Source organism: Panthera tigris, chromosome B3 (assembly GCF_018350195.1).
Source record: "Panthera tigris isolate Pti1 chromosome B3, P.tigris_Pti1_mat1.1, whole genome shotgun sequence".
NCBI classification, from domain to species: domain Eukaryota; kingdom Metazoa; phylum Chordata; class Mammalia; order Carnivora; family Felidae; genus Panthera; species Panthera tigris.
In genome coordinates this window covers 72,546,202-72,571,205 of record NC_056665.1, presented here as the reverse complement: position 1 = coordinate 72,571,205, position 25,004 = coordinate 72,546,202, and the positions used below count along the sequence as shown (strand labels likewise).

Genomic DNA, 25,004 nt, shown 5'->3' with positions numbered 1-25,004 from the left:
GAACACTCTGCAGCCTAGATCTGTTTCAGAAAACAGAATGTCGCATCTGGTTGCACAGCCAATCACAGACAAGCTCATCTAAATGTCCTGGAAACACACCAACCAACTCTGCCCTAGATTCAGTTTCCTGTGGTTCAAAAGGAGAGATCAAACACTGTTTTTGTTTGTTTGGGGTTTTTTTTTTGATGCCAGCTCCACAAGCATTGGGGAAATGCCACACAAAGAGAATGGGTAACCTGTGAGACATTGGCTGTTTAATCATGGACTGCCATTTTTCTGCTTCAGAGAGAGTTACAGGTGCCATAGCAATCTGGGATAGGGAAAGCACTTTGGCTAGAAATCTTTCCATGAATCTTCAAAAAATGTATTTATTTTATTTTGTTTTGTTTTATTTTAGAGAGAGAGCACAAGTGGGGTAGGGGGCAGAGGGAGGGAGAAAGAGATAGATAGAGAGAGAGAGAGAGAGAGAGAGAGAGAGAGAGAGAGAGAGAATCCCAAGCAAGCTGCTTGCTCAGCGGAGCTCGATCCCACCACGCTGGGATCATGACCTGAGCTGAAGTCAAGAGTCTGAGGTATAATGTTAGTTTGACTTAACATACATGCATTTGCTTAAGCAGTGATTTTTGTGCCTAGGATTTCCCTCTGAGCTCTGAAAATTACAAAAGCAACCTTCTCTGTTTTCTGTGAGCTCAAAATGTAGTTGGAGAAATAAGAGGTGCCCAGAAAAAAAGTAATAGTGCACGATTGCAGGAATTAAGATTATTCAGAATATATATCTACTTCTGGGAAATTGGTGGTATAAGTTGGTTTCAAACCCCTTCCTGTGAACAACTAAAATAAGTAAGGAAACAGCATGGTTTAGTGGCTAATATTAAAGAGTGTTTTCCACAGACTCAAATCATATCCTGAAAAGTGGAGTAGGTTGCAAACGCATCTCAATGGCTAATTTATAGTTCTCCTTTCTAAGAAAAGAGATGTGGCTGTGGTTCATGACAGAAATCCTAGAAATATCTCCTGGTTCAGAAGTGTAAGGGCTAGGGCTAGGGATGGGCTGTGAGAAAAACAACAGCCACTCCGAGTCAAGCTCCTTTTTTCTTCAGATCACGGCATTCAGACGCCTCAGTGATACTGAGAGTCTGTCCTCACCGCTCAGAAAGCCCACTTGGTGTAAAATGTGTATCTGCTGAAAGTACTGATCCACTGATGAGTTCATTCACACATTGGAGGGGCAGGGTCCTCAAGAAGAAAGGCATGCCTCTGACAGAGGGAGCATTCCTGTAACTAATAGGGCAGAATCTGCAATTTTTAGCCACCTACTTTGCCTGAAACAGAGGCCAAGCCAACTGACCGCTAGATACCTTACATAAGTTAAATCATACCTTGGGGCACCTGGGTGGCTCAGTTAGTTGGTTAAGAGTCTGACTTTGGCTCAGGTCATGATCTCGTGGTTTGGGGGTTCAAGCCCCACATGGAGCTCTCTGCTGTCAGCGTGGAGCCCACTTCAGATCCTCTGCCCCCCCCTTTTCTGCCCACTTGAGTGCTTTCTCTCTCTCTCTCTCTCTCTCTCAAATAAATAAACATTAAAAAAATCATACCTTAAGTGACTTGCAGGGTAGAAATCTTGACAATTCTGGATAAATAACACACAGATTAGTCCATCTTAATCCTTTACATTAGTATGGGAATTGCGAGGACTCTAGACATAAAGTGGACCTTTGGACAACACAGGTTTGAGCCATGCAGATCCACTTTTATACGTTTATTTTTCAATAAATGTGTCGGAAATTGCAAGGGAGATTTGAGACAATTCGGAAAACTTGCAGATAAGCTAGATAGCCTAGTAATATGGGAAAAAATTAAGAAAAAGTTAGGTATGTCACTAACGCACAAAATATATATATATATATATATAGATATATATATATATAGATATAGATATAGATACCATTTTATCATTTATGACTATAAAATATACACCAATGTATTCTAAAAGTTAAAATGTATCAAAACTTACACACACAAACACTCACCGTACATGATCCCATTCACAGCCTACCCTTACATAGGCATAAGGGGAATGATATTTAATTTAAAACTAACGTGTCAGTTTTCCTTTTTTAAAACTATGTTCGTTTTCTTACCGTTTTATCACTTTGCTTTCAAAGAATCACGTTACCGTAAAGTATGCCTCTCTTTCTCTTTATTGAAGAAATTGTATCAAGTAAACAGTTTTTTAAAAATGTAACTATGTTTCCAAAGCTGTATTATAAATATGACTGTAATACTCTATGCCCTAAAATCTTTATAACAATTCATTCGCTGGTGTGGAGGCTAGGCTATATACTAATGGTTATGAATCATAATCATTACACTATGGTATACACATAGGCTTATGTGCTGTGCTCGTGAAGCGATCATGCCAGTTCACTAAATTACCATAAAGCAATCATATCGCTGCTTCTTCATCATCAATGCATGAATTGTTATACCTGTAAATAAATAGGAATTTGTTTCGCACATTATCTTTTCATTTTTGATGTCTAATGTTAGCAATGCATACAGCCCCTACAGTGTTTTGTATCATGTAAGACAATATTGATACAGGTACTGGCAGACAACTTATCCTGTAAACAGGTAACATAAACTTAGGTAGGGTATTGATAAATACAGTTCAGTACTGTAAATGTATTGTTTCTTCCTTATGATTTCCTTCATAACATTGTCTTTCCTCTACCATACTTTTGTAAGAATACAATATATAATACATATAACAAATGTATAATTATATGTTAATATAAGAATATGTTAATCAACTGTTACCAGTAAGGTTTCTGGTCAACAGAAGGCTGTTAGCAGTTTTTTGGCGAGCCAGAATTTAAAAACACAGATTTTCAGTGGTGCAGGGGTTGGTGCCCTTAAACTTCACCTTGGTTCAAGGGGTAATTTTATCTGTTGTACATTCATTCAACAAGTATGTATTGATGATACCTCCTCTGTACTAGGCATTGTTCAGGCAAGGAAGATGCAGTAGTGAAGAAGATAGAGGAGAAGAAAAAAATTAAAGAGATTTTTTAAAAATAAGATAATTTTAAACAGTGATATGCTCTATAAAGACAATACAGGGGCGCCTGGGTGGCTCAGTTGGTTATGCGTCCAACTTCGGCTCAGGTCACGATCTCGCAGTCTTGCGAGTTCGAGCCCGCGTTGAGCCCGGTGCTGAGAGCCCGGAGACTGGAGCCTGCTTTGGATCCTGTGTCTCCCGCTCCCTGCCCCTCCCCCACTCGCACTCTGTTTCTTTCTCTCTCCAAAAAATAAAATGAACATTAAAAGAAATTTTTAAAGACAATACAATACTATAATGAAATAGAGTGTTATTTTTGGCATGAGGAAAAGCATCTGCTGTAAACAGGATATGGAGGGAAGGCTCCATTCTGTCACTTGCTCTGTGACAGTAGGCAAGGTATTTTACCTCTCTTATGCTCAATTTTTTTCTGTAAATGGTCAGTATCCTTCTATTGGGCAATGGACTAAGCATTGGCAGGCATCATCTCATTTACTTCTCATCAGTACTCACACTATAGGGATGAGGAAACTGACACATAAAAATTATTAACTCATTTACCTAAGATCTTAACTGATGAATGGTAGATCTGGAAATCCAAGCACGTTGGTCCCAAAGCAAAGTGGTCTCAAGCATTTTGCTACACTGTCTCCCGAAAGGAACCTTGAAGTGTTCCAATAAGAATTAAATGAGAACACACATGCCAGTCACCTAGTGCAATAACTTCCTTACCTCAGGCACTCAACGAGATGCATGTAATGTATAAAACACCGAGGGCTTGGGAGACACAGTCTGAAATTGCAGTGGAGTTTATTCACAAGAGAAAGCTCAATATTTTCCGAGGCAAATTTTGCAATTTACATAGCGTATTTCATGTATTATCGTAAGTATCCAGGGTCTATCATGTTTGATTCTGTCAGTGGGAAGTCAGTGCATTATGTTGTCATATTGGGGGATTGGGTGGCATAGGATAACATGAAAAGAGTAAACCAAGCAGTGTTCTCTATGACACAATTATTATTATTATTATTTTACATCATTGATCCTTGCTCCCACTTCTCAGGATATTTCTATACTACAATAAAGGACAGAGGAGTAAACACAATGTCACTTAACAGAGAAAAACTTCCCGTCTTGGGCAACAGTGCCAAGCTTTATTTCCCCGATATCTTATTATTCTCCAGCTCGAATCATCCCACATATTATAGGTATAATTTGGAAGTCAATCACTTTCACATCTGGCTGGCCAAAAGGTTAAAAACCAGCCAGCCCTCCTGAATCTTCTCTCGCATGATAACAGCAATGGCAAGTTCACTGACTTTGGTTCAGCAATGGTAGCTCCTGCCAGGACGAGTCTTTGCCACAATTTAACCTTGCTGTCCTCACTGGAGGGCAGAGCAAGGCCAGTGTCACAAAATATTTTAGCAGAACACCAGGTGGCAGTGCTTCAGTAAAGAACTGCTCTCGTTTTTGATAACTTGGAGTACGCTGGAGCCTGATTCTCAGGGTAGAAAAATAGAGAGAAAAGATTCACAAAGTGGTGACATTTGAATAAAGATGTAAAGGAAGTGCAGAGGTACACCGTGCAGATATTTTGGGGAGAGTGCAGTTTTATAGGCAGAGAGGACAAAGGCAAGCAGCAAGTATCTTGATATCGAAACATGTTGTAAGTGTTTAAGGAACAATCCCTCTTCTTTCCCTGTAACCCCTTATTGCTCCCAGAACACTGCTGTGTAAGAGATTTGTGAAAGCATTCAGCGCTGTTAACTGGTTAGTGGACGATTTCTTCATGTATGGACCCTGGGACAATTTGTACTTGGGTTCACCATCTTCTTTTCTAGTTCTTTTTGAGTTCCAGTTGAAACCAGAAACGTTACCATTGCTGAGGTATCCAGCCACCCTCTTCTGGGGCCAATTGCTTCTCTATATTCCAAACCTTACTCTCTCAGAGCCCTGTAAGGTGTTACACCCTGGCTGATGATATAAGTTAGAGATGCTTTTAAAGTTAGGAAAGTTATGTCTCATTTCCCAAATACAAAAAATGGGAACGTGTATGTCAACTCTACTTAAAAAATAAACATTTTTAAAACAAAAGTTATAAAATGGGGATAATGAAACCTGTCTCATAGGGTTTGCAGTGTTTAATTAGATAATGAATCCAAATGCATACTGCAGTGCCTAACATATAATAAGCTCAATAAACACCAAGTTTCTTTTTTCCTATAAAGCCCGCCTTTCCTTCAATGTCCAGGTTTGTGACCTGTTACTGCTTTTGTTTCTCTCCACATGGATTCAGTGATGGAAGTTTCTCTGAAATTCACTCAGTCCTGTATTTCCCCAGAGATAATCATTATTTTCTCCTATTCTATTAGGGTCATTTCCTCCTAGCTACGTTCATATACTCAGGGCAGATGAAATACTCAGGTGGGGTTATATTTTCATTTCCCTAATGAATAATAATATTAAGAGCTTTTTTTGTATGTTTGTCAGCTATTTGATATATTTCTGTAGTGACTCTTCAAGTTTTTGTCATTTTTATTTGTTGCGTTCTTATTGAATTACATGTGCTTTTTATATATTTTGCATCTGAATCCTTTTTCAGAAATATGCATCGCAAATATCGTTTACCAGTCCGTGCATTGATTTTCCACCTTCTTACCAGTGATTTTTAACAAAGACAGGATTCAAAGGTACAAACTTACAGTTATAAAATAAATAGGTCACAGGGAAGAAAAGTACAGCATAAGGAATATAGTAAATAATATTATAATAATTTCATATGATGAAATATAGTGACTACACTTAGCCATGGTGAGTGTCTCATAATGTATGTAATTGTCAAATAACTAGAGAGTACACCTGACACTAATATAATATTATATGACCACTATGCTTCAATTTAAAAATAAAGAAACCCCAAAATATGTTTTCATGTTCATAGGAATCAAGCTTAAAAGGTTTGTTTTCTTTAAGGACTTAAAAAATGTTTTCTCTTGATAACTTTCTATTGCTTCTAATGAAAAATCAGGTATCATTCTTTTTTTCTTTTGGAAGTTTATTTTTATTTATTTTGAGACAGAGAGACAAGCAGGGGAGGGGCAGAGAGAGAGAGGGAGAGAGAGAATCCCAAGCAGGCTCTGAACTGTCAGCCCAGAGCCCGATGCAGGGGCTGGAACTCACAGACCGTGAGATCATGACCTGAGCCGAGGTCAAGAGTCTGATGCTTAACCAACTGAGCCATCCAGGCACCAGCCACAGGTATCATTCTTAACCATGTTTCACAGAACGCAAGACAGTGTTATCAACTGTCCCTGAGTACGGGCAAGATTTTTTTTTTCCACTTAAATAAACATTCCGAATATGTATTTGTGTTCAGTGCCCGCAGTGTGCTTCTGCCAAAGCCATGGTGGTGGACTTGTAGAATTCTTTATGGAACTTTATGGAATTCTACATAACATTGCTGCTGAATAAGGAGCTTGTTTCATAGAAAGTTAAACAGAACAGTGAGAGGAGATGCTTGCTATGAGCAAAAAGGTTATGGAATGAGTGACGGAAAAAGTAGTGACAAATAACCAGCTGTAATCACGTGACAGTGTACAGAAACAAAGGCTACCGTAGTTACAAAAATTTGTTTTTTATAACTTTGATATGCATATATTCGTATGTTAACCATGTTTTACTCCTCTTTCCCATTTGCCTACATGTAGTAGTATGCACTACTATAAAGTTATCTTATACCTCATTGTATCAGTAGTGAAGCTATGGGATATCAATGGGAGAGTGACTTGGCTAGAAGAGGAAACATCACCCCAAAATGGACAAATATACTTTATATCTTTTTTGTGGGAGAAGGTTATCTTGGTTCTGGTTGAGTGAGGAACAATGGCATCATATTAGCAGGGAGCATCATTTTGCTACTGTCTTTACTTAAAAGTGAAGTGTTATTGACAGAGGTACATACAGATGCCAAGGTGAAAAGGAGGGTCCTGTGGTAGCTTTGTACTGTCTCAACTTAACTATCTGGAAATATGTTTCCCAGAGTTTGCTTCCTGGTATTGTTCTGGGTTAAGGTTTTCCACAAAAGACATTTGTGCAAGATTTGGAAGGTAGTTGTGACGCGGCAGCCATATTTTTTGATGTTCTGAAGGTTTTGCTGTGGTAACTCACACAGGCTGCAGCCGATCTACTGGCTCATCTTACTGTTGGCTCTCAACTCCTTCACCTCCTACCACAGCTCCTCCCTCAGCGTCCCTTTGTCTTGGGCCAAGTCTCCATGTAGCGTGATGGCAAATAATACCTACTCCTCCTGAAGGTCACCCAACACTATGAGATTGAAGGAGGTGAGAGAGAGGGACGTTTTAGTTTGTCTTTGTGGGTTCCAGTTGTCCTCATGAGTTCTGGTATGTTCTTACAAGTCACACTTTGTCCATGCCTTTGTTTACATCCACATTTCCTTCACAAATATCACAACTGATTTACAGCAAACCCAGGCTCAGTACTAGGTGCAAAGACAACAGCTTTATATAGACTTCTCCACCAGCTAAGGCAATTGCATGAGGTCAGATCCTTATCATTAATCTCTGATTCTACGCCACTCATGGTAGGTCTAAGTCTCTGATTGTACCCTTACTGACACAGAGCCTAAAAAGAAAGGACTAAGGAGATGATTTTCATGGTGATTCCAGATAACTAGACCCAGATTTGCAGTGTGAGCATCTTTAACTGACACTGACACTTTAAAATCATCATGGGGTACGTTTTTTCAACTTCAGGTGACTTTGTGCATGTTCTGTATGATGGATTTTAGGTCAAAAATTCAAACTGAGACTGTATTAGAAGAGAGTTACTCTCGACACCTGCTTCCAAATGACATAGAAAAAGGCTTAACTTAGAATTAAACCTTCTGATCCACACCGCGGATTAAGCAACCACAGCCACTACCATTTCTTGTCTGGGACGTTGCAGGTGTGCATTTCAACTTGGCTCCTGCAGCAGGGAGGCTGTCTCTTATTGAGCTGTGGGATTTTTTTTTTAATTTTTTTTTTAACGTTTTATTTATTTTTGAGACAGAGAGAGACAGAGCATGAACGGGGGAGGGGCAGAGAGAGAGGGAGACACAGAATTGGAAGCAGGCTCCAGGCTCTGAGCCATCAGCCCAGAGCCTGACGCGGGGCTTGAACTCACAGACCGCGAGATCATGACCTGAGCCGAAGTCGGCCGCCTAACCGACTGAGCCACCCAGGCGCCCCTGAGCTGTGGGGTTTTTATTCAGCTTTATGATCACTTCGAACAGTGTTCCTGGAGAGCACAGAAATACTTTGCTGAATCCTCCAGCTACAAGGTTGAAATGGTGAAGTTGATGGATTTAGCTGATTTCTGGAAGTTTGTAGAATAGCAACCATTCTTTGTGTTCTTGCCAAAAGAGCTCTGATGAAAAAGGAGAGTGATCTCTCCACTGGGATGCTGCATATACCAAAAAATGTATCATGTGCTCTGCATTGTTTCATACAGACAGATCAAGGGTAACTGCGCTGCTGAACCTGTTACATGGATGTGGCCAGCTGGACATGAGTAACTTCCTGGGCCACACTGGATCGTGAGGGAAACATCTGAAAACAGAGCTGATGTGGTGAGTAAAATATTGTGAAGAATTAGACTAATGTAGGACCCAAAGAGAAACCAAACTGAAATCATAATATGCTTGCTTATCTCGAATCTTTCTTTTTTCCTCAAATGCCCATTAAGGACCACCTGCCTGCGTGCAGCCCTTTCATTCTTAACATTCTTACCTTTTTCTGGAACCTTCCCCGTGAGAGTAGATAGAGGCCATGAATACCCTCAGCAGGCTGGAGAGCAGCATGCGGCCTACATTCCCAGGACAGAGGTGTTTAGCTCTGCCTTAAGCAGAGAGCAGTGCCTGAGTGGTTTGCAGCACAGACACATAGTTCCTGGGGTCTGAGGCTACTCCCCCAAACAGGAAACAGGGTTTCTGATGTTCATTGACCACATGGTCCATGCACAGATAAGAGTCTGGCTCACCCCAAGCCTTTACTTTGTCTACTGGTTTTTCCCTGATAGCTAAGTTAGGTAGTACCTGAAAGGGGACATAGAAGAAGCTTATTAGCATGAAAGTTTTGAGCTGAAGGGAAATGAAGATTGAACCAGTTGACATACACTGATAATTTTCAGAGGAGGAATTTGGGGGGCCCATTGGAAATGGAATTTATTATGGGCTGTGGACCTTCCAACTACTTACTAGTTGTTAATTTAACCTATACTTTCTTTTCTCCTTCCAGAATCTAATGATTTAAAAAACAACAACAATAACAAAAACCCTCACAGATATTTGGCTTTCTCAGTGAAATGTTATCCTACTCAAAGTAATGAGTACATCTCTTTTTCTTCTTCCCTATTGAGTTCTAGGATTCTGCTTAACTTTTAGAATAAAGGTCCTTCAAAATCAAATGATGAAAAAATCAGGCTGATGAAAATTCTGACTTTCTGAATTCATTCAGTTATATTTTTATGAAATTATAACAGAAATAAACTATTTTTCTTTTGAAATCTGACATTGAGCTTTATGTATTAGACTCTAAAAAGGATCAGGATATTCAATCCTATTGCCTCCATAAGTAGAATTGTACTTATTAGATCATGTGTCCTAGTATTGTCCTGAGGTCATATTTTCTCTCATTGGTCCAGAGGTTTTGGTCTCACTTATAAAATCTGTGGCTGGGTGGTTTGTGTGGGTCTGTGTGTGTGTTTTGTAAAATAAAGTTAAGGTAAGCATGCTACATCGCTCTGTGATGCAGTGCTATAATCCACTCCTACAAGTTGTGATATCTATAGGTTTCACGCACTTAGGACATGTCAAGACCACATGGTGGCTAAGTTTTGTATACTGTAACTGATCGTGTGGAATGTAGCTGTCAGTCTTCTCTTCAGTTTCATTGTTTTAGTGGATGAATTCATCTAAAAGGACCAAAAGGCAAATAACTAGAAAAGAAGGTACAGACAAGGTCTCTAAAGCATTGCCAGTTCCTTGATTCTAAGGTCAAAGTAACTTATCAGAGAGTGGGGCAACGAAGAGAGTTTATAGTTAGTTGAGACATCTACCTCTCTGTCCCATTTTGCTTCTGAGTGCTGACAGTTAACTGATGCCTTGGTTTGTTATTATTTGTAACTAAGCAAAGGAGACCATGTGCTGTGGGCACAGCAGCCTGGAGAGCAGCATGAAGGCCAGATGACCCTCTTGTTGAAATGGCCCTGCGGGTTTCTGACAGTAGAGGTGTAAGGTCCCTCAGCTGCATAGAGCAGCAGCCTCTGAAATGTGGTTTCTGGATGGATCAAGGTTTTTGTTTATTTGTTTTTTAGTTTTTTAAATTTATTTATTTTGAGAGAGAGGGTGAGTGAGCAGGGAGGGGCAGAAAGAGGGAGACAGAGAATCCCAAGTAGGATCTGCAGTGTCTGCGCAGAGCCCGATGCAGAGCTCAAATCCATGAACACACAAGATCATGACCTGAGCTGAAATCAAGAGTCAGATGCTTAACCCACTGAGCCACCCAGGTGCCCCATGGCTAAATCAAGTTTGAACGTGCTATGACACCCAGTTCGGAGTTTTGTCCTGTCCTAAACATTATTTTGTCTTTCCTTATGACTTAATGATTATATCTGGTTAAGGACAAGCCTAAAACTTAATACCAAAGCAATAATTAGAAGGAGATTTATTACTGAGGCACCTGGGTGACTCAGTCTGTTAAGCGTCAGACTTCAGCTCAGGTCATGATCTCAAGGTCCGTGAGTTCAAGCCCCATGTCAAGCTCTGTGCTGACAGCTCAGAGCCTAGATCCTGCTTCAGATTCTGTGTCTCCTCCTTTCTTTGCCCCTCCCCCCACTCACATTCTGTCTCTCTCTCTCTCTCTCTCAAAAATAAAATTAAAATATTTAAAGAACAAAAATAAGAAAAAAAGATTTATTGCTCAAAATTTCTAAGTTTAGTAAATTAATCTGTGATAAGATCTGACAGGCTTGTCTGAAACAAATTTATTATGAATCATGGCTGTGACTGCAAATATTTATTCATATTTTGATTCTTCTCTTGCCTCCAACCTGATTCTGAGGTGAAACATGCTCACTGATCTTTGGCTTCCCTACATGAGACAAAGGGGAACTCATTATCTCCTTTCCTTTCCTACTTACCACCAAACCATGAGAACTGGTAACTTTACAACAGCAAATATTGTTCAGACAGATGATATCAAAATATGTTTCTGGCTTCTGTAACCTCTCCAGTCGTGTATTGGAATACCAAATGTAACAGCAGTAAAATCATATTCATTTATGACATAACTCTATGCTTAATTTATTAGAAGTTATATATGGAATCATAATAATCTAGTAAGTGAAATCATACATTATGTAGCCTTTCGAGATGGACTTTTTTCACTTGGCATAATGACCTTGAGATCCTTCGAGGTCGTTGCATGTATCAATAGTCTGTTCCAGGGTGCCTGGGTGGCTCAGTCGGTTTAAGTGTCCGACTTTGACTCAGGTCATGATCTCACGGTTTGTGGGTTCAAGCCCCACATTGGGCTCTGTGCTGACAGCTCAGAGCCTGGAGCCTGCTTCGGATTCTGTGTCTCCCTCTCTTTCTGCCCTTCCCCTGCTCATGCTCTGTCTCTCTCTCTCAAAAATAAATACACATTAAAAAAATTTTTTTAAATAATCTTTTCTTTTTTATTACTAAATGGCATTCCATTGTATGAATGTACCACAGTATATTTATCCATTCACCCAATGAAAAAGATTTGGGTGGTTTCCAGTTTTTGGCCATCACAAATATAGTTGCTATAAACATTCATGTACAGATTTTTGTGTGAACATAAGCTTATCATTTCTCTAAAGTATGTACCCAGGGGTGTGATTGCTGCATTGTAAGGTAAGTGAATGTTTAACTTTATGTGAAACTACCAAACTGTTTTCCAGAGGGACTGTACCACTTCCCCACCAGCCACGTATGAGTGATCCAATTTCTCTGCATCCTTGCCAGAACTTGGTATTGTCAGTACTTTTTATTTTAGCCATTCTGATAGATGTGGTGTGGTATCTCTGTGTGGCTTTAATCTGCATGTCCCTAGTCACTAATGATGCTGAAAATCTGTTCATATGCTTATTTATATGCTTATTTCCCTACCACAAATTCTCTTTGGTGAAGTGTCTGCATGAATCTTTTGCCCATTTTTAATTGGATTAAAATGTTTGTTTCCTTCCTTTCCTTCCTTTGTTTGTTTCCTTCCTATTGAGTTCAGAAGGTTCTTTATATTCTGAATACCAGTCCTTTGATGAAACTGTATTTTGCAAATATTTCCTGCCAATCTGTGGTTTGTCTTTTTTATTCTCTTAACTTTTATAGAACAAATGTTTTTAATTTTGGTGAAATCTAGGTTGTTGATTTTTTCTAATGGATTGTCCTTTCAGTGTCTTGTCAAAAATCCCTTCACGTAGCCCTAGGTCATGAAGATTTTCTCTTATATTTTCTCTTAAAAGAATTATAGTGTTACATTTTACACTTGGGTGTATGATCCATTTTGAGACTCTTCTCAAGTTTTTGTATAAAGGTGTGAGATTTAGGTCAGGGTCAATTATTTGCTTAGGAACATCCAGTTGTCCCAACACCATGTGTTGCTAAGGCTAACTTTCCTCCATTGAGTTGCCTTGAAACTTTGTCAAAAAATCAGTTGTCCCCACTTGTGTGGGTCTACTTCTATAGTTTTACTCAGCAGCACAAAGCTGTTAATGATATTCTTACATTATCTTTGTAGGGTAGAATCTGGAGGGTGGTTTTCTTTTCCATTCCTTACATGTATAATTTGTATCTTCTCTCTTTTTTTTTTTTCCTTGATAATTCTAGCTAGGGACATATCAACTTTATTAATCATCTTAAGAAAATAAACTTTAAATTTTTTTATCTCTATTGTTTGTTTTGTAGTTCATCAGTTTGACTTTCTAATTCTTTTTTTTTTTTTTTTTTTTTTAGTTTATGGTGGGTTTAATTTGTTCTTTATTTCTATCTTCTTTTGTTGAAAGCTTACAGCAGTGTTTTTCAACTTTTCTTCCTTACGAATGTAAGTATTTAAAATATTGGGGCGCCTGGGTGGCGCAGTCGGTTGAGCCTCCGACTTCGGCCAGGTCACGATCTCGCGGTCCGTGAGTTCGAGCCCCGCATCAGGCTCTGGGCTGATGGCTCGGAGCCTGGAGCCTGTTTCCAATTCTGTGTCTCCCTCTCTCTCTGCCCCTCCCCCGTTCATGCTCTGTCTCTCTCTGTCCCAAAAATAAATTAAAAAAAAAAACAAAACAAAATAAAATAAAATATTAAATGTCCTAGGTGAAGGGGATTAAAAGTACACTTACCATGATGAACACTGAGTAATGTATGGAATTGTTGAATCACTCTATTGTACACCTGAAACTAATAGAACACTGCATGTGAACTACACTGGTATTAAAATAAAATAAAATAAAATAAAATAAAATAAAATAAAATAAAATAAAATATTAAATCTCCTTCTATGTACTATTTTAGCTACACCTCATGTATATTTTTATTTTTATATGCTGTAATAAAATCTATATGAATGTGGTCTCTCAAAATATCTTCTTGTACTCTACTCCTCTTTTCTTATGACGACGTGAGATGATAAAATGTCTACATGATGAGAGGAAGCAAGGGGAACGGAGTAGGCATGGTGACCTCCTGTTAGTTGACAATATGCCTGAAGGAGGCCCATCTGCCTCCAGACTATGGTTGACCACAGGCAACTGAAACCACAGAAAGGGAAACTGTGGTTAAGAGGAGGCTATTGTATTTTAAAGTTCAAGGCTTAAATTCCAAATACTTGAGAGTTTCCAGAGACATTTTTTTTTTTTGCAGTTGACCTTCAGAATCCATTTTACTTTGATCAGAAAATAAATTCTGTATCATTCCAGTCCTCTTGAATGTATCGAGAATTTTTTTGTGGCCAATCAGACTTTGCGCATGCGTGTGAATGCTTCCTCCGCACAGTAGGGCTTGGCTGGAGCCACAGCTTCAGGTTTGGGTACAGGCAGCAGGTGCCTGGGGAGCACTGTGCACTTGCTGCACAGAAGTAGGTGGCTGAGTCTCCCGGCTGGGAAGCCATGATGTGCAGTGAAAATTGTTTGGCACTTTCACTGACGAAAACTGTGAATCTCCCATCTTCCTTTGTGTGCTTAACCGAGAACACGGCTAGTAGTAATGCAGGGCCTTGACCAGGGTATTGCCGGTACCATACGAAGTAGTCAAACGCTGTGTTCTCATAAGTGCAGTTCAGAGTAGAAAAAGCTCCTTCCTGGACTATCAGAGATGGAGGGCCCTGCTTCACCTGCTCCTGGCCACTCTTCTCTTGGCCGCTCACCCCTGCTTAAAAAAATAACAAAGTCATTAGGTCCCCGAATTTATATTTTCCTCTTAAAGTTTCGACGTGCATGAGGTTGCCTGTATCCCAATTTCCTCATCCCCCCAGATTAAAGACATATCCTGGCCTTTCTCCTCTGCAACTCACAGCCTAGTTGAAGCCATAGAATTAAAATTGATGTTCTCAGGATCTTGTCCATTCCTCCCGACACCAAAGATCCGAGACAACTCATTTGGTCCTCTGTTCTTCCTAGCTTGCTAGAACTCTAACTTCAAGGTCACACCTGCTTTTAATTCCTTCAACAGGCCCCACCCCTTCACAAGTGCTTTCACTGAAAACTATTTTTGTCAAAGGAAGTACTTCCTCATTTTGCCCTAACTTAGAATCACTGAAAATATCTTCTCTGGGAATCAAAAATTTCCCCAACACATGGATGAGTTTAGAATTTCTCTCCTCCCCCAAACCCCTCTTCCTTTTCCTCATACCTCCTAGTTAAAAATCATATACTAGGTCACTAGGTTTATATGTCAATAAAGATTACATTTAAGAAAAGGAAGAGATGGACCCCTATGAAGCCACAAGATTAGCATGTGTGGGGCATTTCTTTTTTTTTATTACAAATACTAATTAAAGTCTATTAAAAACACACAAAAAGTGTAATATCACATTACAAGCTAGGGTGATGGAGCAGAACATAGAGAATATATGGTCTCTTTCCCCTAGGGAACTTAAATTTTATTACACTCTTTTAAATGTGTCCATATTACATATGATCTTAAAAGAATTATAGAAAATAATTGAACCAATTTTGATTTCTTTTATATTTCTTCTAAAATATAAATCAGGTAAATTAAATATTTCTAAGAATATACCTGGGGAAAAGAAATTGGAAAGTACTGGAATAATCTGTTCTGCAGGACCTTTGATCTCCAAATGGGCATAAAAGAATAGAAAGATTCTGCAGATTTCAGAAGATATGGAGTCTTGATCATCCAGTAACGTAGCATTTTTAGTAGTGCTCATTCTGAGTTTGAACAAACATTTAACTTTTTCTTCACATTTTGTCTTAATGGGTAAAATATGAAAATATGAAGAATCAGTTTGGCTTTAGACGTTAACACGGCAGGGCATAGAGACAGAAATTCAGGATAAATTCCAAAAGCAGCCCTAAAAATAAGAGTGATAGGTACTACAAATAATAGAAATTAGAAGAAATAAGGAGGACATAATTTTTCTGAAGCACAGAGAAAATTTTGTTGTATCTGTATTTGATATCATCTCAAATCTAATAAAAAGGAAACACATCAGAGTTCAATTGGAGCCAATGATTAGAGTCCCCATTCCTCATTCCCCAATCTCATTCTACTCCAGTACTCTAAAGAGATTTCTTATCTTTTGTTGCATTTCTGATGTGTTTCTTCCGTTTTCATTTATTCATTCATTAATGCGTATCTTCAATATATAAGTGAGTGCTTACTAAATGAGCAACACTTGGGTCTCATTCTGAAAGAAACATAGTCCCAATCTTCAGTCAACCTAGTCAATACTCAAGTTCAGCTAAATAAAGTCTACAAAAGAGAACTGTGTATCTAATCGATGTGATGGAAAAAGTAATGGACTCTGCTTCTAGACCCAGATGGAGAAGGGTTCTTATGGAGGATATGCTTGAACTAGGACTTAGATCATCAGTAGATTTCCCAGTAAAAATAATGGGATAAGAGAACTCTATGCACACATTAACTCAGTGATTGGAGGTTGGCTGTGTATGGGTGAAAACAACACAAATTCATATTAAAGAAGCTAATGTAACCCTGACCTTGAAGAACAAGGTATATTATTTTAAAAAGTGTTGTTTGGGGGGGGGGGCAGGTGACTCAGTCAGTGAAGCATCTGATTCTTGATTTTGGCTCAGGTCATGATCTCACAGTTAATGAGATCAAGCCCCACATCTGACAGCACAGAGCCTGCTTGGGATTCTCTCTCTCCTGTCTCTCTCCCCCTCCCTCTGCACTCTCTTTCTCAAAATAAATAAATAAACTTTAGAAAAAGTGTTGCTTTTCAAAGTCATATTTTTCAAACTATTAGACTAAACACCGATATTATTTAGGTAGATGGATGGATAGGTAGATAGTTAAATGCATAGATACATGCAGATGATTAATAGATACAAATTGAAGCAAAGTAGGAGATAATAGTTGATTAAATTTTTAAGGGTTAATTCAGGCTAGTTGATGAATTTGTGCGGGTGAGACAAATGTTAATCTTCTTTGAAGCAGCACTGCCTCTTGGTGGTCATATAGAAAAGTCACACTGAACGATTTTCCACAGTTTCTTAACAGTTTGTGTTCAGAAATCCCTGGGTCAATTAGAGCACGGAAGTAAGTGACTGAATCTTCTTGAGCCAGTGATGTCTTCGGATGAATGAAATTTTGCCCCTGTTGAGTTCTATGAAACTTGTGCTCTTTTTTACTGAGATGTATCTCAGGTGGATTTAGAGGTCTTGGTTGCAAAGAGGGACCTACCAAGAGACAACAGGGCTCCTGAAACATTCTTGGTGGAATGTCACGTGCCCTATGGTCTTTTCAGATGCAGAAATTGGCCCGCTGGCTGAGTCACTGCTTGGGCTGTCTTTCCTCCCATAACCTCAACATCAGATCAGGGAGAGTCCTTTATATTGAAGAGAACGCGTCTTTAAATAAATTCTAATATAGACAATTGTTCTACATCTTTGCCAAAGTATTATATAGTCATCTTTTTTTTTTTCAGCTGACATAATGGTTATGTAGTGATCTCATTGTGGTATTACCCTGTCTTTCTCTGATGACTAAGGATGTAGAAAGTTTGGCAGACTTTTTCAATACAGAGTCGAATAAATATTTTTGGCTTTGCAGGCCATTTGGTCTCTGTTGCAACTACTCAACTCTGCCATTGTAGCATGAAAAAAGCCACTGATAATACATAAATACATGAGCGTTGCTCTGTTCCAATAAAACTTTATTTGCAAAAATATGTAGCTGGCTGGATTTGGTTTGTGGGCATATTTTGTTGATCCCCAATGTGGAGCATCTTTTTAATGTGCTTATTGGTCATTCCTACCTCTTTTATAAAAAGCCTGCTCAAATATTTTGCCCATTTTTAAACTGGGTAATTTATCTTTTATTGAGTTTTTTTTTCAATGGCATGTTCGTGATTCAGTGAAGAATCTTATTGCTATGTGGACACAATTACCCATAACTATGCAGTCCACAACTTCTTTGAAAAATCTGACTTTGGAACCAGTGACTTAGCAGATGTCCAAAGCAGTAAAACATCAGGATTCGGACTAGAATGAGCTGCAAAGAGAAATTCGTTTTCCCATAACCATAAATGTTGATGATTTTGTAAGTTCTGATATTACGTCAAATGATGAGGGAGGATAAGGCAAGTTGAGGTCAAAGCACAGCTGGCATGCATTCCACCTCCCACCCCCCCCCCCCCAAGGGTATTCCTGGCACTCCAGGCTGCCCAAGAACAAAGGAAAGAAAACAAAACAAATGGTTCACTGAGACCACTGGACCTGGGTTCCCATCAGTTTACAAACGTCTTAGTAAATTATAAGAAAAAGGCAATCTTATCAGTAATTTAATCCAGAAACCTGTAGACCCAGTTTCCTGGAGCCCCAACATTACCCTCCCCTCCATAGTGATGTGGGGAACAAAGGCAAGAAGAAGGAAATGGAAGGTAAAGTTAAATTTCTTGGGGCGCCTGGGTGGCTCAGTCGGTTGGGCGTCCGACTTCGGCTCAGGTCATGATCTCACGGTCTATGAGTTCGAGCCCCGCGTCGGGCTCTGTGCTGACAGCTCACAGCCTGGAGCCTGTTTCGGATTCTGTGTCTCCCTCTCTCTCTTCCCCTCCCCTGTTCACGCTCTGTCTCTCTCTGTCTCAAAAATGAATAAACGTTAAAAAAATTTTTTTTAAAAAAATAAATTTCTTTACAACTTGTGGTCCACTGAAAAATACTTGAGGCAAAAGAAGAGTAGAACATTACTCCAGGAACCCCCTACCATCCTAAAGTTAATACCTTCCTAGAGGTAAAACAACCTGAGATTGACAATAGTAGGGCTTCAGGTATCTTAGGAGTCCTCTTTAGCATATGAAAGTCCTTCTGGAGACCTCACTTTTGCCTTTACCTCCCCAACCTCCATAGTACGTATATAGCCAGTCACTCTTCACAACCCCAGTGCGGCTCTTTTTGCCCACAGGTCCTGTCCCTGTGCTTTAATAAAATCACCTTTTGGCACCAAACATGTCTTCAAGAATTCTTTCTTGGCTGTCAGCCTTGAACCTCACTCCCATCACCCCAAAACAACCAAGAACACAGGACTCCTTCTTCCCCTGTACTTCCCTCAGACAGGCTGACTGCTAACACCTCTCCTCTCCCCCGGCTTTTTGTTATAGAAGCTGCGTTGCCCGCAAGAGAAGCCACAAAGTCCACGGCAACGGTTCACCCCACTCACGGGGCAGCAAAGCTCTACCCCAGGCATGACAGACTGAGAATACTGGGCCCCTGTTGCACTCACCCCAGCTCCCTCATTGAGTGGTGCTTCCATGCTGGGAAAGGTAAGTCGGGACCAGAGGCCGCTTCTCCCACCCAGCACACTGTTCCTAAAGCAGGAACATCACTCTGAGAAACACAGGTCATGGTCCTTTCTCACAGCTCCAGAGTGGTGACAGAGAGGTTATGCGCAGGGAGAGAAGCAGCTATAAGAACAGAGCTCTCCCCTCGAGAAGACTTTATCTGGACCGTAGCATTGGGAAGTTCAAGTTTAAGGGCACTGTTGAAAACAGTGGAGATTTTGGTCATAAGAAATTAATAGAAGTCCAGTAGCTCAAGAACAGCAATAAGGTAAATCATAAACTAGGAATTTGACAGAGAAAACAGGAAAAAGCTAGGAAGCATCCTCCAGGGGTCAGAATAAGCATCAACGATAAATCTCAAAGACTACCTCTGCAAAGGGGCTTGGAGCAATGTATGCCCACCGGGGCATTGTTGAAAACAAAAAAACAATCAGCCAGCACTTAATTGAGGCTATTTGGCTAGGTGTGATACAAACAGGGGCAGAGAGCTTACCACAGATCTGGGAAAAAGTCTGTCAAGGTTATCTTGCTAAATACCACTGTTATACCAGGATGTCCGGGCACGTACCCAAGACTGTGTTTTCTTAGGACCAATTTCAGAGGCCACACACCATGGACAAAATTGGTTTAATTGAAAGAGTCGAGTCACCAAACAAATAAACAAGCAAACAACAAGAAGAAGAAGCCCTAAAAGGGATGGGGAATGAATACCCAGGGTTGCTATAATATGTGGTTACCTCCAACCATATCTAGGTCCTAATGCCTGGTATTTGAATATATGAATGAATATGACAAGAGGAACTTTGGATATATGATTAATGTAAGGATCTTGATATGAATCATCCTGGGGTATCTGAATAGGCCCTAAATATAATTACAAGTGTCTTTGTGAGAATGATTAGGAGATTTGACTCCAGAAGAGGAAGGAGATGTAGTGGTGATGAGGGAGCACAAGGCAAGCTGAGGCCAAAGTACAGGCTAACAGCACCCACCCCACCCCCTGCTGCCACCTGGTCCGAGGAATACGTGTGATATTTCTCGGACACTCCTTGCTGCCCAAGAACAGGGGAAAGGAAAGAAAGCAAATGGTTGACTGATAGAGATCACAGTCATACATGACAGGAGTCTCCTTCAGCTTATGGATAACTTAGTAAACTGCAAGAAAAAGGCAATCTTATCCATAGCCTAATCTCCAGAAACCTATAGACTCCGTTTCCTGGAGCCCTAATATCACCCTCATCAAAATGTAAGGAGGTTTAAGTGTTTATGTGGGAAACAAAGGCAAATGAAAATTAAATTCCCTTACTGCCTATAGCCCACTGACAAGTCCTGAGACTGACAGAGTGACCTTCCTCTAGGATCTCAGCTCCTGGATGATGGTACTTTGCTAGAGGCAAAAGGGAATATGGGCTTAACATGATCCTGACCCCCGCTCCCAGGATCCTGTGAGTCTCTTTAAACACATAAAAATTCCTTTGCAAATCTCCTTTATCTTTAACTCTCAAGTGTATGTTGGCAATTATACTCCAAGCTTACGCCCCCGATATACATTTGAAGTCTCATAACTGAGGTTTAACTAAACAGTAATAAATGGCGTTTTCCTAACAACAGCCAGCCCCTCAAGGTCCTGGAAACCTTGCTTCCAAAATTCCTTAGAGACTTACACTGTCCCAAACCCCCTCCCAACCTGAAGGTATATAATCAGTCACTCCTCACAACCCCAGTGCAGCTCTTTCTGCCCATGGGTCCTGTCTCCGTGCTTTAATAAAATCACCTTTTTGCACCAAAGACGTATTCAAGAATTCTTTCTTGGCCATCGGCTCCCAACCCCACAATCACCTCAAAACCCCATGGTAGAAGCGAGAGGCTGGAATCATTCAAGAAAGGGTCATGGGCCAGGGAATCCATCTGGTCTCCAGAAGCTAGAACAGGAAATGGATTCTTTCTCTTGAGCCTCTAGAAGGGCTCAACCCTGCTGAGACCTTGACTAGACAGAGAAAATGATTTCAGACTTCTTGCATCCAAAACTATAAGAGGATGAATTTGTTTTGTGTTCAGTGACCAAGTTCATATATGAACATTCAGAAAGAAATTTTTTTTGTTTGCTTTGCCAGACTAGTAGTGGTGTGGTTTGAAGTAGGGGTCGGGAGCCAATGGGCAAGAAAGATCTCTTGAGACATTTTCAGTGCCAATAAATAAATAAATAAATAAAAGGTATTTTTATTATAGCATCGGGACAGGACCTGTGGGCAGAAAGAGCTGCCTGGGGTTGTGAGGCGTGACTGAGTATATAAGATTTTCTATCCTATGGAGGGAAGGGTGATGTTAGGGCTCCAGGAAATTGAGTCTATAGGTTTCTGAAGGTTGCTTTTTTTTTTTCCTTATAAATCATTAACGCAGTTGCAAACATGGAAACATGTCTTGCATGGCTGTGATCTCTATCAGTTAACCATTTGCTTTTCCCCTTCCTTTGTTCTTGGGCAGCCAGGAGTGCCTGAGGAATATCACACACATCCCACCTGGGGATGGGGAGGGGTTGCAGGATGTTAGCTTGTGCTTTGCCCCCAGCTTGCCTTTTGCTCCCTCATCAGGATGGGATGCAGCCAGTTGCAATTGTCTATTAAGACACATTGGATTGAGGCAGGTTTGTACTCTTGAGACACCCAGCTAAGCTGGATCCTTCTCTAATAACATCTTTATTGGAGTGATTTTTTTTCTTTGTATTCCTTTCACTTTTTTCCCTCTTGGAATCCCGCATATTGGGCTTAACTATTCATTTTAAGTCTGTCTTCTCATTAGCTACTCATGTTCCAAGTCAGAGGTTTAAGTCCAGAAAAAGAGATCCCAGGTTGAGAAGGGAAGATAAAGACCAAAAAGTCTCAAATCTGTAGGACCTAAAAGTGCCTGTGGTTTGAACTCCAGCGATATAGTCAGAAATATTAAGCCGTGCCAATGCCGTGTGGTGGGCTTCTGGATCTGACTGCGGCTGGAGGAGGAGCCAAGTCCTGCTGAGGGTTTGTGCACAGGCTGCAGGTGCCTGGGGAGCATTGTGACTCTGCCCCGGCGCAGAAATAAATGGCTGAGTCTGTGGTGCTGGAGGAGGAAATGTAGAGCAAGCTGCGGCGATCCTCAACCACGGTCGTAGAGCGTAATCTTCCATTCTGCTTTGTCCCGGAAGGAATGTAAAACAGGTGGATGAGGTGGCCCCCAGGATTTTGGCGAAACCACTGCACCCTGTTCACAGAGGTGGAAAAATTGCACTGCAGCGTGCAGCTAAGTCCTTCCTGGAGACTCAGGTCTGGGGGACTCTGCTTCACCATCAATCCTGTCACACCTGATGAGAAACGGAGACACGGTCACAGGCTATGGTCACTGCGACCCCTGCAAAACCTAGAAAATGCTCTCATAGATGATGAGAAGGACAGAAAGCCTGCCAGTCTTGTGAGCTCCCCCCCCCCGTCCTCCCTCAACAACACTGCAGCTGCTGAATCCTTTCAGATTCCCACCTGGGACTGTCTCAACTCACAGCAAACCTGGGTGCACAAAAGTCCCAGCACAGTGACCAGTAGCCTCTTCAGGACGCTTTGCCCTGCTGACCAGGACATTTTCACCATAAGATAGACTAAACTAAACCCTGGGGCGTGAGCGTCACCAACTGGATCTGGAAGTGTTCCTGCTTCTGCAACCAATCAGCCTCACCCAACAAACACTGTTGGGGCCCAGATGCTCTGTGACAGGAAGCCCCACCCTCTGGCCTCAACCCCCCTGAGAATGGGCTGCGTGGGGGTGCGACAGAGGGCATTATTCTGATACTTCAGGGACACTTGCTGATAATCCTGGAAGTCGTAGTGTGGGAGAGGGAAAGGGAGAGGCCCCCGGGGGAGAGAACCAGGCTTCTTCTAAGCTAATGCAGGAGCATCATAGAAAGAATTTTCATGTTCTAAAATCTGAAAGACAGGCGAGTATTCTGACAAAAAGATATTTACTCACCCATGAATTAATTATATGAGAGCCATTCCAGTCATGCCAAGTAAGAACATAAATGTTACATATTATATACTTAACGAATTCCTATTATTGGAATGTATGAAATATTTATGGCCTAGAATAACCAAGACTTGTGGTAAATATTGTTATGGGAAATGAACCTAATAAGACTGTAAATTATGAGGAAAAGATAGGACCAATTTGGACATTATTTCTACATATTAACTTTGCTGCATAATACTTTGTTTTTCTAATTCTTGGCTGTAAAGTTTCCTGGGTTCACACTTGCGGTTTAGTGAATCCTTTCTCTAATTTATCTTCCTCTTTTCCTTCTATCTTCCCCTCTCATTGCACCTTCTACTTCCTACTTCCTTTCTTCTTTTTTCCCTTAGCTTCTCTGTCTTCCCTCCTTTTGGTTTTCTAGTGACAGGAAAGAAAAAGAAAAAATATTAAGGAAAAGGTGGTATACAACGATTTAGAAATGATTTTGGATCTGTGAACAAAAGTTCCTATTTGTCCTGATACAGAAAATTCTTAGGCAGTAAAAATGAAACAAACCAGAAAACTCTGGAATTCTTCACCTTCCATCTCTCTTTATGTGACTCTGTTTGATCTAGAAGTCTTTTCTGATAAAGGCAGATCAAGGTAATGATACAGATAAAGATTATAACAATGTAAATACAGATATATGCATCACAGCTAGAAACGTCTAGTACTTGAATCAGGGAATAAGGCAAAGCTACTAATTGAAAGGAATATTCAGTAAGAAGCATGTTTCGTACATGCTGATAATGATTTAGTTTTTCCTCACACCCAATTATTCTCCCCTCTTTACTGTCTATTACTAGCCCCCATTTTCACACTCAGACAATTTCTCCAGTCTTTCAACAGCTACTCACAACTAGGTCGCTCAGGATAGTCTTGATTTAAGAAAAGCCTATAGTACCTCCTGATGGACCAGAACCTTAAGAAAGAAACACCTTTTACTCAGCAGTAAGAGCACACATAGCTCAGCCCAGCTATCTTTGTCTGGCGCTGTACCTGTGGATTGACTTGAAGCCATAGAAGTGTCCACAGGACAGAGAATACCATGAATTGGACTATGAGTCCCCCGCCCTCCAGTGCCTTTTAATGAAAATAAATATTTTCATGTAATATAATTTTTGGTAATTGTATGAAAACAATCTAATTCTTAGCTATGAACTTATTTTTTTATTAATTTTTCTAATGTTTATTTTTGAGAGACAGAGACAGAGTGCAAGTGGGGGAGGGGCAGAGAGAGAGGGAGACAGAGAATCCGAAGCAGGCCCCAGGCTCTGAGCTGTTAGCACAGAGCCTGACGTGGGCTTGAACTCACAGACCATGAGATCATGACCAGATCTGAAGTCGGATGCTTAACCAACTGAGCCACCCAGGCGGCCCTTAGCCAGGAACTTATTAAAAAATGAGACCTTCACTGTGATTCAATACAGGTTAGCTCATATATTTAAGAGTGTTTTAGACCTGGGAAAATAAAAAAATGAATTAGACACTAGATCTTCATTCAGGGAGCTTATGGTAATAGTGGGGGAGACAAACATCTTTCTAAATGTAATCAAGTCCTAGGGAATGCAGCAATTAAAACATGCCATTAATATTACCTGAACACCAAGACAGCAACAATTACTTTAAGCCTCTATTATAGGAGGCAGTTTAGTGGAAAATATGATACCATATGCCTTCTATGCAGGTGACAAGAGTGGACAATAACAAAAGCAAAGATGGGTGATCTTTGAAATGCAACCCATTATTTTAATTTTTTTAAGTTTATTTATGTATTTAGAGAGAACGAGTGGGGGAGGGGCAGAGAGAAAGAATCCCAAGCAAGCTCCACACTGCCAGTGCAGAGCCCGATGCAGGGCTCGAAC

At 40.4% G+C, this 25,004-nt stretch overlaps 1 protein-coding gene and 1 long non-coding RNA gene across 2 annotated transcripts in view; one reads left to right on the top strand and one right to left on the bottom strand.

Annotated features, from left to right (window-relative positions):
• LOC122239550 overlaps positions 1–19,074 on the top strand; it is a 65,356-nt gene extending 46,282 nt beyond the window's left edge. Inside the window, exons 5-6 of the long non-coding RNA XR_006218735.1 lie at positions 8,573–8,690; positions 18,931–19,074. This is a non-coding gene — a long non-coding RNA (uncharacterized LOC122239550). The remainder of the gene's footprint in view (positions 1–8,572; positions 8,691–18,930) is intronic.
• Positions 1–22,715, bottom strand: part of LOC102961379 (M1-specific T cell receptor alpha chain-like) — a 476,819-nt gene extending 454,104 nt beyond the window's left edge. The window contains exons 1-2 of the mRNA XM_042989229.1: positions 22,637–22,715; positions 22,163–22,444 (exon numbers count right to left, since the gene is read on the bottom strand). Of these exons, the coding sequence (XP_042845163.1) occupies positions 22,163–22,444; positions 22,637–22,715 (361 nt within the window). The remainder of the gene's footprint in view (positions 1–22,162; positions 22,445–22,636) is intronic.
• Positions 22,716–25,004: the final 2,289 nt, after the last annotated feature.